This window comes from Scyliorhinus canicula, chromosome 3 (genome assembly GCF_902713615.1).
Source record: "Scyliorhinus canicula chromosome 3, sScyCan1.1, whole genome shotgun sequence".
In the NCBI taxonomy this organism is placed as follows: Eukaryota; Metazoa; Chordata; class Chondrichthyes; order Carcharhiniformes; family Scyliorhinidae; genus Scyliorhinus; species Scyliorhinus canicula.
In genome coordinates, this window is record NC_052148.1 from 215,808,248 (window position 1) to 215,820,350 (window position 12,103).

General features: G+C 43.2%; 1 protein-coding gene across 2 annotated transcripts in view; it reads left to right on the forward strand.

Annotated features, from left to right (window-relative positions):
* The window catches only part of gar1 (GAR1 homolog, ribonucleoprotein), a 38,444-nt gene extending 26,717 nt beyond the window's left edge, over positions 1-11,727 (forward strand). For both annotated transcript variants that reach the window (XM_038792152.1, XM_038792151.1), the window contains exons 2-7: positions 631-846; positions 2,995-3,149; positions 6,938-6,997; positions 7,363-7,474; positions 9,391-9,555; positions 11,131-11,727. In XM_038792152.1, coding sequence (XP_038648080.1) covers positions 645-846; positions 2,995-3,149; positions 6,938-6,997; positions 7,363-7,474; positions 9,391-9,555; positions 11,131-11,147 — 711 coding nt within the window. In that variant the 5' untranslated portion in view covers positions 631-644 and the 3' untranslated portion in view covers positions 11,148-11,727. The remainder of the gene's footprint in view (positions 1-630; positions 847-2,994; positions 3,150-6,937; positions 6,998-7,362; positions 7,475-9,390; positions 9,556-11,130) is intronic.
* Positions 11,728-12,103: the final 376 nt, after the last annotated feature.

Sequence of the window (12,103 nt, forward strand, 5' to 3'; positions counted from 1 at the left end):
CTCTGTCAGTTCGTCCAGTGATGCGATCCTGCTGTCCATGTAAAAGTCCCTGACTGTCAGTGTCCCTCCGTCCTGTCCCCACCTTTTTGAAGGTGGCATCAGTCAGCGCTGGTTTGAAACTATGGTTGTTGCAGATGGGAGCTTTGTCCAACATTTTGGTCAGGCCAAATTGTTGGTTCCAGGATTGGAGGGTGGCTATCACCACCGGGCTGCTGGAGTGTTTTTTGGTGTGGTGCCTCATCATTTTACTTCACTGCATTTCCTGGAAGCAATCAAGTCATGATTTGTTCTTGTTGGACTGAAACCTACCAATTAGTTGACAGTCTTGAATATGTTCTGAGATGCGTTGCCAGTCTGACAACAAGCATTATCTTTATACCTGTCTGCCTCAGATAATTAAAATGGCCCATCTTTGCACTGTTTTATCATTAAATGTATTATGACCTACACAATACCCTGTTGGAACAATACCATTTGAAAGTGCTGAAATCAGATGGCTCTGCTTGCCTCTTAGCAACCCATTCATGGTGAATTCTGAACCGTAGGATTTACTGTATGCTCTGTTCCAGTCTTTCATTGAAAGGAATCGATACTCGCCTGCTGACTAATCCTTTTTTTCTTTCCTTTCAGAATTGTTGATTGAAATGTCTTTTCGTGGAGGCAGGGGCGGAGGAGGAGGTGGTTACGGCAGAGGAGGAGGCAGCTTTGGTGGAGGAAGAGGAGGAGGAGGCGGCTTTGGAGGAAGAGGCGGTTTTGGTGGAGGAAGAGGAGGTCGCGGTGGTGGAGGTTTCCGTGGGCGAGGAGGCTTCAATAAATTTGATCAGGGACCTCCTGATTACGTAGTAGGTAAGAACGTTACAATAGTCTAAAATACCACTATCCTGAACCATTGCGGTTCCGGTAAATATTTGAAATACTTCTGTGGTTCAGTCTTAATCCACTTGGCATAACAATCAAAATTTTTCAGGGATTAGTCAAGCGGATTGGCTAAAGAGGTTACCAACTATTTGGTATCTGTTGATGACACAAATAACTTAAATGCTGCAGCAGGTAATGCTTCAAGTCTCATGCCGTCCCTAGTTTAAAAAAAGAAGAACTGAATGTTGAAGAATATTCTTATTGGTGATGGGGTATTGGTTTTCTCTCTATTCTGCACTTCCTAAAACAAATAGTAATGATCTACGGTGGTGCAGCTTGAAATAGTTCACATCCAAATGCCTCATTGTTATTGTAGTCCTTGCTTTCTAAAGAACATTGCCTCTATGAACTAGCATGAATTTTCCTTGTGCATTATGCACCGTTGGTTACTTTCCACACCAGTGTTAATGAAGTGAGGTGGCACATATAGGTGCATCTCCTCTGTGTGCCCGAAGACACGCAGTGTGTGATGTCACGATGCTAGTGACCTGAGTGAGTTGATAAAATGTTAGGTTACTAAATTGGGTCAACACAATAGTTGTAGTGGCAGTAGCCCCAATACAACGTGCTTTGTATGTGAACAGGACATGGTGAAGAGGAGGCGGAGATGTTCTGCAAGGAGGAAGGAGAAGGCCCTACCCGCAAAGGATCTTCTGGGAGATCCAGTCCTTCATACCAATGAGTCAACAGCAGTGCTGAGGGGGGGATACTAAAATAGACCCATCAAAACAATATATCCATCTTAACTGTCCATTGCAAAGTTCTCTTGTTCACATCAAACAAAACACCAATAGAAAATACCTTTAGCCAACAGCTTTATCTAATATCGCATCAATGAAACAAAACAAAAACCTAATTCTTTTTGCATCACCATTGTGCCTGGCTTTGTCTGATCTAGCTACAATGTGCTACTCTGGTGACCACCGAATGGCTAGTGGAAGGCTGCTGCCTCTCACAAGGGAGACTTCAGCTGGTCTTCCACAATGCCCGAGAGCAGCATTGGGCATCAAGAGCTCAGCTTCAGACAGCACCATCTCTGCATGGGTGAGAGCAATCAGGGCTGGCTGGCCGAGTGGCAACAGCCGAGCACAGAGATTGACATTGGTGGGGACACTGCTATCATACTGAGAGAGAGCAGCTGAGTCACGCTCCATGGCCTCCGTGCATTGGCCCCAGGCTGGAACCTCCGCAATTCTTAGAACCTTCTGGAAAATAGATTTCTGTGAGAGGCTAAGACTGTATGTTCTGCTGGGCAATGATATCAGCACCCACGATGTCAGCAATTGTAGCCTGCATGGCAGCAGCCAGGGATCTTGTGACCACGATCTGAGTTTCCACTGAAGCACTGGCTCATTGGAAGCTATTTATGCTGCAGTGCAACTCAGATGGTGATCATGCGATCCTTGGTTGTGTTGCAGTGACTAGCAGACACACCACCATGGATCAGTCTGGATGTGCTGATCTGGAGTTTCCATGGCTGAAAGGATGGCCTCTAAGCTGTGCATGATGCCCTGTGCCATGTTGAAATCGACTCCTCCCATGATGTGACCTTGTTTGTGATCTGTCTCGTCTGACAATGCATTGAGCATCTCACCATGCATTATCATGGTTTCCCTGCAGTTAATCCCAATGAGGTCGTCTTCTGAGTTTCCTGTAGGTGAAACTGCCTGTGAAATCACTCTCTGGGGAGTTTGTACATGAGCTGACCTATTGGCCTGCCCTGGGTGCAGCCATAAGTGGTCGATAACTCGCCGCACTCTGATCTCAACTCTATATACTGGCCTTTTAAGGTTCATGCTGTGCTGTTATCTGAACTGGCAACTGCAAGTGTTAGGTTCAGTAAGTATCCAATATTTACAGTCCTTTAAGAATCATTTGCAGGAGATTCTTGGTGACATTGACGGAGTCTGGGTGGAGCGGTGAATCGGCACACTTTTGCCTCCTGTACGTGAACAAAAAATAGTGGGATGAAAATAATGGTGTGTTTAGTTCTGTGTATATCATGGTTTACATTAAATCTGCGAATCAGAATGAGATTATACTTGTCTAACACTTGCTATTTTTTTAAAAATACAGAATTAGGACATTTCATGCATCCTTGTGAAGATGAAATTGTTTGCAAGTGCACTTCAGAAGAAAATAAAGTCCCCTATTTCAATGCACCGGTTTACTTGGAAAACAAAGAACAGATTGGAAAAGTTGATGAAATATTTGGGCAGCTCAGAAATTTTGTATCCTTTTTTTTTGAGTTGGTGTTGGGAAAGACCCTGAACTAATGTGGCAACTCATAAATGTCGATTTACGATACAAGGCTATAATAGTGTATTGAAGGTATAGTACCAGCCAGTATTATGCTTCTGTCCGGCTCATTCGAACGGCACTCCTATCACATTATCTGACTGCACACTAGGTTAAATGTGGGCATAGTTTTTAAAATCTGTTCGTTTTACATTATGGCAAAAATCCTAAATAGAAACATGGATGATGAAGCTGAGGAATTCTGGGCTGGGGAACTGTTTGACTTTGCACTCTGCTCTCAGCAACAGGTTCAATAAGGGTTAGCCACTTCAAGAAAAGTAACTCTTCCTGCACGTGAGGTTTTCATTTTGGCTCGCTTACTATGCTGGGATTGTTTCGAATTGTGGTATCGACCCTTTTCCTCAATAAACCATGTCCTTAAACCCTTTCTTCTCTAGTCAGCCCAAACCCACTTCTCCGTAACTAATCTCATCCAATACCTTTACACATTCTCCCTACACTGGGTATAATGTGGGTTATGGGTGAGACAGGGGCCCATTTCTGAGAATTAAAATCAAAACTAGCCAGCTGCTTTGTTGTCTTTTGCTGCTTTCGAGTGCACTGTTGATAAATACTGTACCAAGACCTACGAAGGTTGTGGCAGACCGTCAACGCAGAACCCATACTTTTAAAGGATTAAAGTGTTGTGAAAAGTGAAATCACTTTTTCCAATTAAGAGCCAGTTTAGCGTGGCCAATCCTGCACATCTTTAGATTGTGGTGCGAAGCCCACACAAACACGGGGACAGTAACCCAGAGCCAAGATCGGACCTCTGCCGTGAGGCAGCAGTGCTAACCACCGCCACCATGCTGCCCTAAAAGTGAAACAGTCATAAAGAATTTTCAATTATCTGGACAAAAAGCAATCATTAAAAATGTTTTTGGCTGAGTTGGATGCAAACACAAGTTGCTGCAATTTGAATCCTTTTGTGTACTGACGCCTGATGCACTGGTACAAGTTTTTTAAGTGTGAATTTCCCCCATTTAGTTTTGCTTCCTCTTTACACTCCCTTCTGCTTGCCTGTCATTTGGCTGTGCTGCTTTCGGGAGGATGGGGTGCGGAAACGTAACCGGCACCCTGGACCCCGCCAGCCGCAAACACCTACCATGCACAAGGGCTGACGTCTCCCATCGGATCCCAGGATCATTCGGCAACAGCCGCCGACCGAGGAAGCGAGGGAAACGCAGCGGTCTGCAGGTTAGACTGAAGCAACGCGGTTTCAAGACCCCTCTCACCAGCATACTCCTGGCAAACGTCCAAGCAATTGAAAACAAGCTGGATGAACTTAACGCCAGACTTGCCTCTCAGGGAAGTAAGAGACTGCTGTGTGCTCTGTTTCACAGAGAAATGGCTCACCCCCGCCTCACAACTGTGCCATACAACCTGAAGGCTTCTCTATTCACTGGGAGGACCGCACGGCATCTTCAGGAAAAACAAAGGGTGAAGGGGTTTGCCTCCTCATCAACTCCTCCTGGTGCTTGGATGTGGCGACCCTGGCGACCTACTGCTCCCCGGACCTGGAATACCTGACCGTAAAGTGCCGCCCATACTATCTTCCATGTGAGTTCACTTCAGCCATTATCACAGCGGTCTACATCCCACCCCAGGCAGAAGTAAGGAAGGTGCTGGATGAACTATACACAGTCATAAACAACTACGAAACAGAACACCCGGAGGCCTTGTTCATCGTGGCCAGAGACTTCAACAAGGCCAACCTCAAGAGTGTACTGCCAAAATTCCACCAGCACATCTCCTGTCCCATCAAGGGGGCCTACCGTTCCTTCTCCCGGCTTACAAGCTGAAACTCAAGCGGGAGAATCCAGGTTGTGCAGTGCTGGTCCGAGGAGACAGAAGCGCTCTTACGTGACTGCTTAGAGACAGTGGTCTGGTCCATATTTAAGAACTCACCGACTAACTTAAATGAATATGCCACCACCGTCACAGACTTCATCAGCAAATGTGTGAACGACTGCGTGCCAAAGAAAGCAGTAGTTCAACACCATAATCCCAGCCAAACTCGTATCAAAGCTCCAAAACCTGGGACTTGGCTCTCCACTCTGCAACTGAATCCTCGATTTTCTGACCAACCGACCACAATCAGTAAGAATGAACAACAACATCTCCTCACAATAGTCCTCAATACCGGTGCCCCGCAAGGCTGCGTACTTAGCCCCCTACTGTACTCCCTGTACACACACGACTGCGTGGCAAAACTTGGTTCCAACTCCATCTACAAGTTTGCTGACGATACGACCACAATGGGCCGGATCTCGAATAACGACGAGTCAGAATACAGGAGGGAGCTAGAGAACCTGATGGAGTGAAATGAAAATGAAATGAAATGAAAATCGCTTACCGTCACAAGTAGGCATCAATGAAGTTACTGTGAAAAGCCCCTAGTCGCCACATTCCGTCACCTGTCTGGGGAAGCTGGTACGGGAATGAACCGTGCTGCTGGCCTGCCTTGGTCTGGTTTTAAAAGCCAGCGATTTTAGCTGAGTGAGCTAAACCATCCCCTAGTGGTGTACTGACAGCAATCTCTCCCTCAATGCCAGCAAAAGAGCTGGTCATTGACTTCAGGAAACAAAGTACTGTACACACCCCTGTCCGCATCAACGGGGCCAAGGTGGAGATGGTTAGCAGTTTCAAATTCCTAGGGGTGCACATCACCAAAAATCTGTCCTGGTCCACTCACATCGACGCTATCGCCAAGAAAGCACAACAGCGCCTATACTTCCTCAGGAAACTAAGGAAATTCAGCATGTCCACATTAACCCGTACCAACTTTTACAGATGCACTATAGAGAGCATCCTATCGGGCTGCATCTCAGCCTGGTATGGCAACTGCTCGGCCCAGGACCACAAGGAACTTCACAGAGTCGTGAACACCGCCCGGTCCATCACACTAACCTGCCTCCCATCCATGGACTCCATCTACACCTCCCGCTGCCTGGGGAAAGCGGGCAGCATAATTAAGGATCCCTCCCACCCGACTTCCTCACTTTTCCAACTTCTTCCATCGTGCAGGAGATACAGAAGCCTGAGAACACGCAGGAACAGACTCAAAAACAGCTTCTTCCAGACTCCTAAATGACCCTCTTATTGACTGACCTCATTAACACTACACCCTGTATGCTTCATCCGATGCCAATGCTTATGTAGTTACATTGTATATCTTGTGTTGCCCTATTATGTATTTTCTTGAATTTTGTTTAATTCCCTTTTCTTCCCAAGTACTGAATGATCTATTGAGCTGCTTGCAGAAAAATACTTTTCACTGTACCTCGGTACACGTGACAATAAACGAATCTCATCCAATCTAAATGTCAGAATGAGAAGGACAAATTGTATGGAAGTTTATTCCTGGGCTGGTCAGAGCAATTTGTTTGCAGGATTTCCAACTTGAGTACAGGCACAGAGACTGTGATGCAAATTAAATACTTCCATGGTACTTTTTTTCTTCTTTAAAATTTTTTTTAGAGTATCCAATTCTTTTTTTCCAATTTAGGGGCAGCTTTAGCATGGCTGATCCATGTACCTTGCACATCTTTTTGGCTTGTGGGGGTGAGACCCACACAGACACTGGCAGAATGTGCAATGTTAACTTGTGTTTAGACTACAGTTGTTGTGTTATGTGGTGTATGATTGAAGTAGTCTCTTATTTGGTTACAATTACGTATAAAGTAATGCTATCTAATTTACCCTTAACTGAAACTAACAGTATTTTTCAGTTAAATTATCAGATAACATGAAAGCTACATCCTTTAAGAAACTACAAAAGGTGGGTTTTCTAAGGAAAATTTGAGCAAGTTATTCTGCTTTTGAAAATATAAGTGATTGCGGAATGATGGGGAATATTGTATAGATGCCGAAGAAACGGGGCTCGGTTAACGGCTATTTCTCCAGCTCTGGTAGAAATTTGAATTTTTACAAATGGGCCAGAAAATTCTATCTCACGATATTTGGATGCCCTGCAAATATATGAACACCATATAAAATCCCGAAATACAACTGTGAAAATACTCTCATTATTAGTTTCTCTTTCTTTTTTGGAGCAAAGTAAAAGCAGCTTTTTAAAAATGGAGCAAACGTATGTAAAACCACCCCTTTTTGGCTGCACTTAGTTTGATCTTTCTTTTCCTGTAGTTTTTTGTTGATCCAGCAAAACTACTCCCGCTTCAACGATTTTTGCCCCGGCCACCTGGTGAAAAGGGCCGAGGTAGGGGAGGTCGTGGAGGAGGAAGAGGAGGTCGAGGCGGTAAGAAGTTCTACATTAATTGATCTCATCGGTAACACTGGTTACCTTGGTAAGAGCAGTAGGTTTGTTGTGCACCATAAGGCAGGCGGAGATTAATGGAGTGAGGAGTGTTGTATTCCTGATAACCAGTCGGTGAAGGGGGAAAAAAAGCTAATCTTGGTACAGATTTATTTCATAGATATCATAGAATTTACAGTGCAGAAGGAGGCCATTCGGCCCATCGAGTCTGCACCGGCTCTTGGAAAGAGCACTCTACCCAAGGTCAACACCTCCACCTTATCCCCAAAACCCAGTAACCCCACCCAACACTAAGGGCAATTTTGGACACTAAGGGCAATTTATCATGGCCAATCCACCTAACCTGCACATCTTTGGACTGTGGGAGGAAACCAGAGCACCCGGAGGAAACCCATGCACACACGGAGGATGTGCAGACTCCACACACACAGTGAGCCAAGCTGGAATCGAACCTGGGACCCTGGAGCTGTGAAGCAATTGTGCTATCCAGAAAGCTACCGTGCTGCCCGAATTACAGTGTGATTCATTACACATCCATACCTCATTGCTTGATTGCACCCTCCCTCATGTAAGTGTCTCTTGTGCGCTCAAGTCACCATCCAATCAATGCCATCCACTTCTGTGTATACTTAGTTCAATTGATATGGGTTGACCACATGCACGTGAAGTTTCTAGTTTGTTGATTGAATGACAAAATAAAGGTGATGCTAGAGTTAACACTTTTTTTCCCCCATATGACATTTCAACCATTAGATGCAAGTACAGTGATAATAGAAGAATGCTAATTAGTCTCTCAAAGCAATTAATGTTTGTGCCCTAACGTATGAAAAGCATCAAAATGAATGTTGGGGTCAAGGTAGGACAAGGCGAGCTTCTCCCATGAGTCACACATTAAGCACTCGTAGGGTAACTGCAGCCCCAGCTTGGCTACAGCAGTCCACACTGTCAGATCTCGTTCGATTATAATTGAGAGCGAGCTTTACTGTGTAACCTGGATTCAATATATGCTGTGGTGTGATAATGAAAAAAATTGCATTGAAAATGTCAACTTAAGATTTTGTATGCATGCAATAAAGTTTCTTAATTCATTTAAAAAAAATATTTTTCCTGATTGGCTCAGCAATGAGGTTTTATTTTTAAAGGGATGATTTTAAGGTGGTTTCAACTACTGATGATGTAGTAAACCCCAGGCAATTTCTATGGAGTTATTTAGAAACGTTGATTGTGCCACATCAGCAAATTTGGCTCATTGTTTCAGATCGAGAAAGAGCTTTCTAGTCTTAATACCCTTTCACAATTCCTTAGATCGTTTTTTTTTATATGACTTAGAAGAGATATTGAGGTTGTTGTGCAATTTACTTTTCCATATGCCTGTGACATTCGGATATGGACTTGAAGGGCCGAATGGCCATCTTCATTGTCATAATAACCATGCTACCAATCTGAGCTTTAGCTAAAAATTAGGAGACGCCTTTTTATATGGTCTCTGGAAAATGTTATTTCTGTAGTTGACAGGTAAATTTTTTAATGTGGATTTTTTTTTTTTGCTCAGAAACTTGACTGTCAAATTTCATACCTTGCCTTTTTACCCAGTAATTCCAATGAGGAGCCATAACTCACCAAAACATTAAATACACCGTTTTGATGTTTTATGCTTTGAAAACAGATTTTACTAGAATTACTTCCTGAATGTGTATAAACTTATTTGGGAATTTTGTTTCTGTAAAGTTGAAGTTCAGCAATCCTTGGGAATGATTACTGAATATTTTATTCGTAGTTGTAAAATTTAAGCTCTTATTATTAAAATAAATTGAGCCAGTGACATTTTTGAATCTAAGAACTTTGATCGATTACATTTTTTTTTTAGTCTTATCATTTAATTTTTGCTTCTTATCCAGGTGGTTTCAGGGGAGGCAGGGGGGGAGGCGGTTTCAGAGGAGGCAGAGATGGAGGCGGTTTCAGAGGAGGCAGAGATGGAGGCGGTTTCAGAGGCGGTTTCAGAGGAGGCAGAGATGGAGGCGGTTTCAGAGGAGGCCGAGATGGAGGAGGACGTGGTTTTAGAGGTAAGCGCGAAGTGCCAGAAAATGTCATGGACTGCCGTATACCTTCAATAGTTCACAATCCCTTTTCTCATTTAAACGTTTCCAATCCTTTAAACAGTTGTACAACATTTGGGTAAAGTTCCATAGATGTTTGAACCCAGAAGGAGGTCACTTTTCCCATCTTAGCAGTGGCAGCTCTGAGAGTGACCTGAAACTAATGCCATTGCCCCCTCTTCTCCATCGTAGCTCTATCTTTCTCTCCTTTTTTTGGTATTTATTGAATTTTACCAATCCAGATCCAATGTTGTCTATGTAAGCCACTCCCTGTGGCAAGGCATTCTACATTGCAACAAATGTGTACATAAAGAAATTTCTCCTATTCTTGCTCATCACTCTTGGTGACTATCTTAAATTGAAGAATCCTTGTCACTGACTCCCAAACCAAAGGGAAATGAGCATTAGGGTTCACTCCCTTCAAATCTCAGTTCAATATTTGAGCATTCCTGAGGAAATAGCTCTAGTATCTCCAGTCTCCCGATATATTTAAGGTTTTCATAGAACCCTGACAGTGCAGAAGGAGACAATTCAGCCCATTGAGTCTGCATCGACCCTGCAAAAGAACGTCCTATCTAGGCCCACTTCCCTGTAAACCTGTAACCCCATCAAACCTGCACATCTAGGACACTGAGATGAAATTTAGCATGCCCAATCCACCTACCCTGCACACCTTTGGACTTTCTCTTGCATCGTCCAAGTGAGTGTACACAAAGTGTTCTCCAACTCTTTTGCCCTTTCTGTAATGAAGTGCCCAAAATTACACATCCTGCTCTATAACTGGGATAACCAATGTTTTCTTCATAATTACTTCTTTACATTGATACTTTGTTCTCCTACTTATAAAATCTCAAATTCTATATACCCTTTTTAATGTTTTTTACCTACCCATGCATTCTCAGGGAATTATATGCATTTATGAAGTACATGTCCTACTGCTCCAGCCAATTCCGTTCGTTCATCCATATCCCACAATAATGTTCTATTGCATTGTATGGTTCCATTGGCATTTTGTTGCCATAATGAATTACTTAATATTTTAAATTGCATTTGCCACCGTTCCATTTATTCCAGTTGATAATCCATTTTAAAATCTTTTACCATTCTCCTTGCTGTTTTCCCAAAATCTCCCACTCCTGTGGTCACACAACAAAGATTATGTTTCCTATGCCAAAGTTCAAACTCTTTATATATGCCAAGAAAAATAATGAACCCAGCGTTGATCCTCAGCTACATTTCCCAGCCTTCTCCAGTCTGAACAACCATTTGTCCTAATTCCCCATTTCTTGTCTGTCAGACATGTACGTTTATACCTGGATATTTCTAACAGGCCTCCAGTGAGACACCCTGTCAAATGCCCACCGAAGGCTCATCTGCTGCATTGCTTTCATCTGCCTAGTTTGTTCCTGCAAAGAAGTTCAAGCACTAACCATTTCCAGTGGGGTCACTTGTAGATGTGCAATGTTATCCCTTGTATATAGCTTGTCATGATTTGTTCTGTTACTATGTTTGTGATTGATATCCCATTATTTCCCCTAATAGGTGGAGGCGGAAGGTGAAATTACAAATATTTGAAGATTGGGCAGCAACCCACAAGTTTTAATCCTCCTTATTTTGCCAGATATGAACTGCATCAAGTTGAAGTTTTTTTAAATAAAAAATTGTGGTCTATTGTATGCGAGATGTTTTTGTATTATTTGCATAGTGACAAACCACGGCCGGAATTCTCCGGCCGTTCACTGGCAGCGGGATTCTCTGGTCCTGCCAGCAGCGCAGCACCGCCTGCGGGGACAGATATTGCCGCCGCCAGCGAACGGTGCGCTGCCTCCCACTGCCTAGAATCATGTGACTGGGAGGCTGGGGAATCCCGCCCTACATCTGTATGTATTGATATAAATGTATTTAAGGGTCCAAGGTGCCACTCCATAATTTGTTTATAAAGTGATGGAAATATCAATGCAACTAGTTCTGAACACATTTGTGCACATGTATACAAAGAAAGTAGTTAGTATTGAACCAAGTAGTTTGTATTGTACAATGTTCTACTGATTATAAAAAAAATAACTTGGTCTATAAAATAGTACAGTTTGAGAATGTTTCAGGACAACCTTTCTTTTAAAATAAATGTTTTTACATAAACTTGTGAGCATATTTTTAGCTGAAAGTCATCTGGCTGAGACCACGCACAAGTAGTCCAAGCAGGGTGCAATTGTTGGAACTATGTTAACATAAAACGTTCAAACCTTTTCAGTCTGGGGGGGCTGAGAGGGTGCCCCATTAAATATTGTGCTTAATTTTTGAAAAGTCATTTATCCAAATGAAAACAGTCTTGAATTGTTGCCACATGGTAGCAAATTGCATGCTAGCACCCAAGTAAATCGGTGGAAATGGTTTATCTAAATCCTCCATTTGCATCCCCGAAAAGTGTGAAAGAATGCTTTTACAGTTGGCACCATTTTCTCTGGATGGGAAGTTTTAGATACCTCGATGGATTCTTTGGGTTTGACATGAGGAA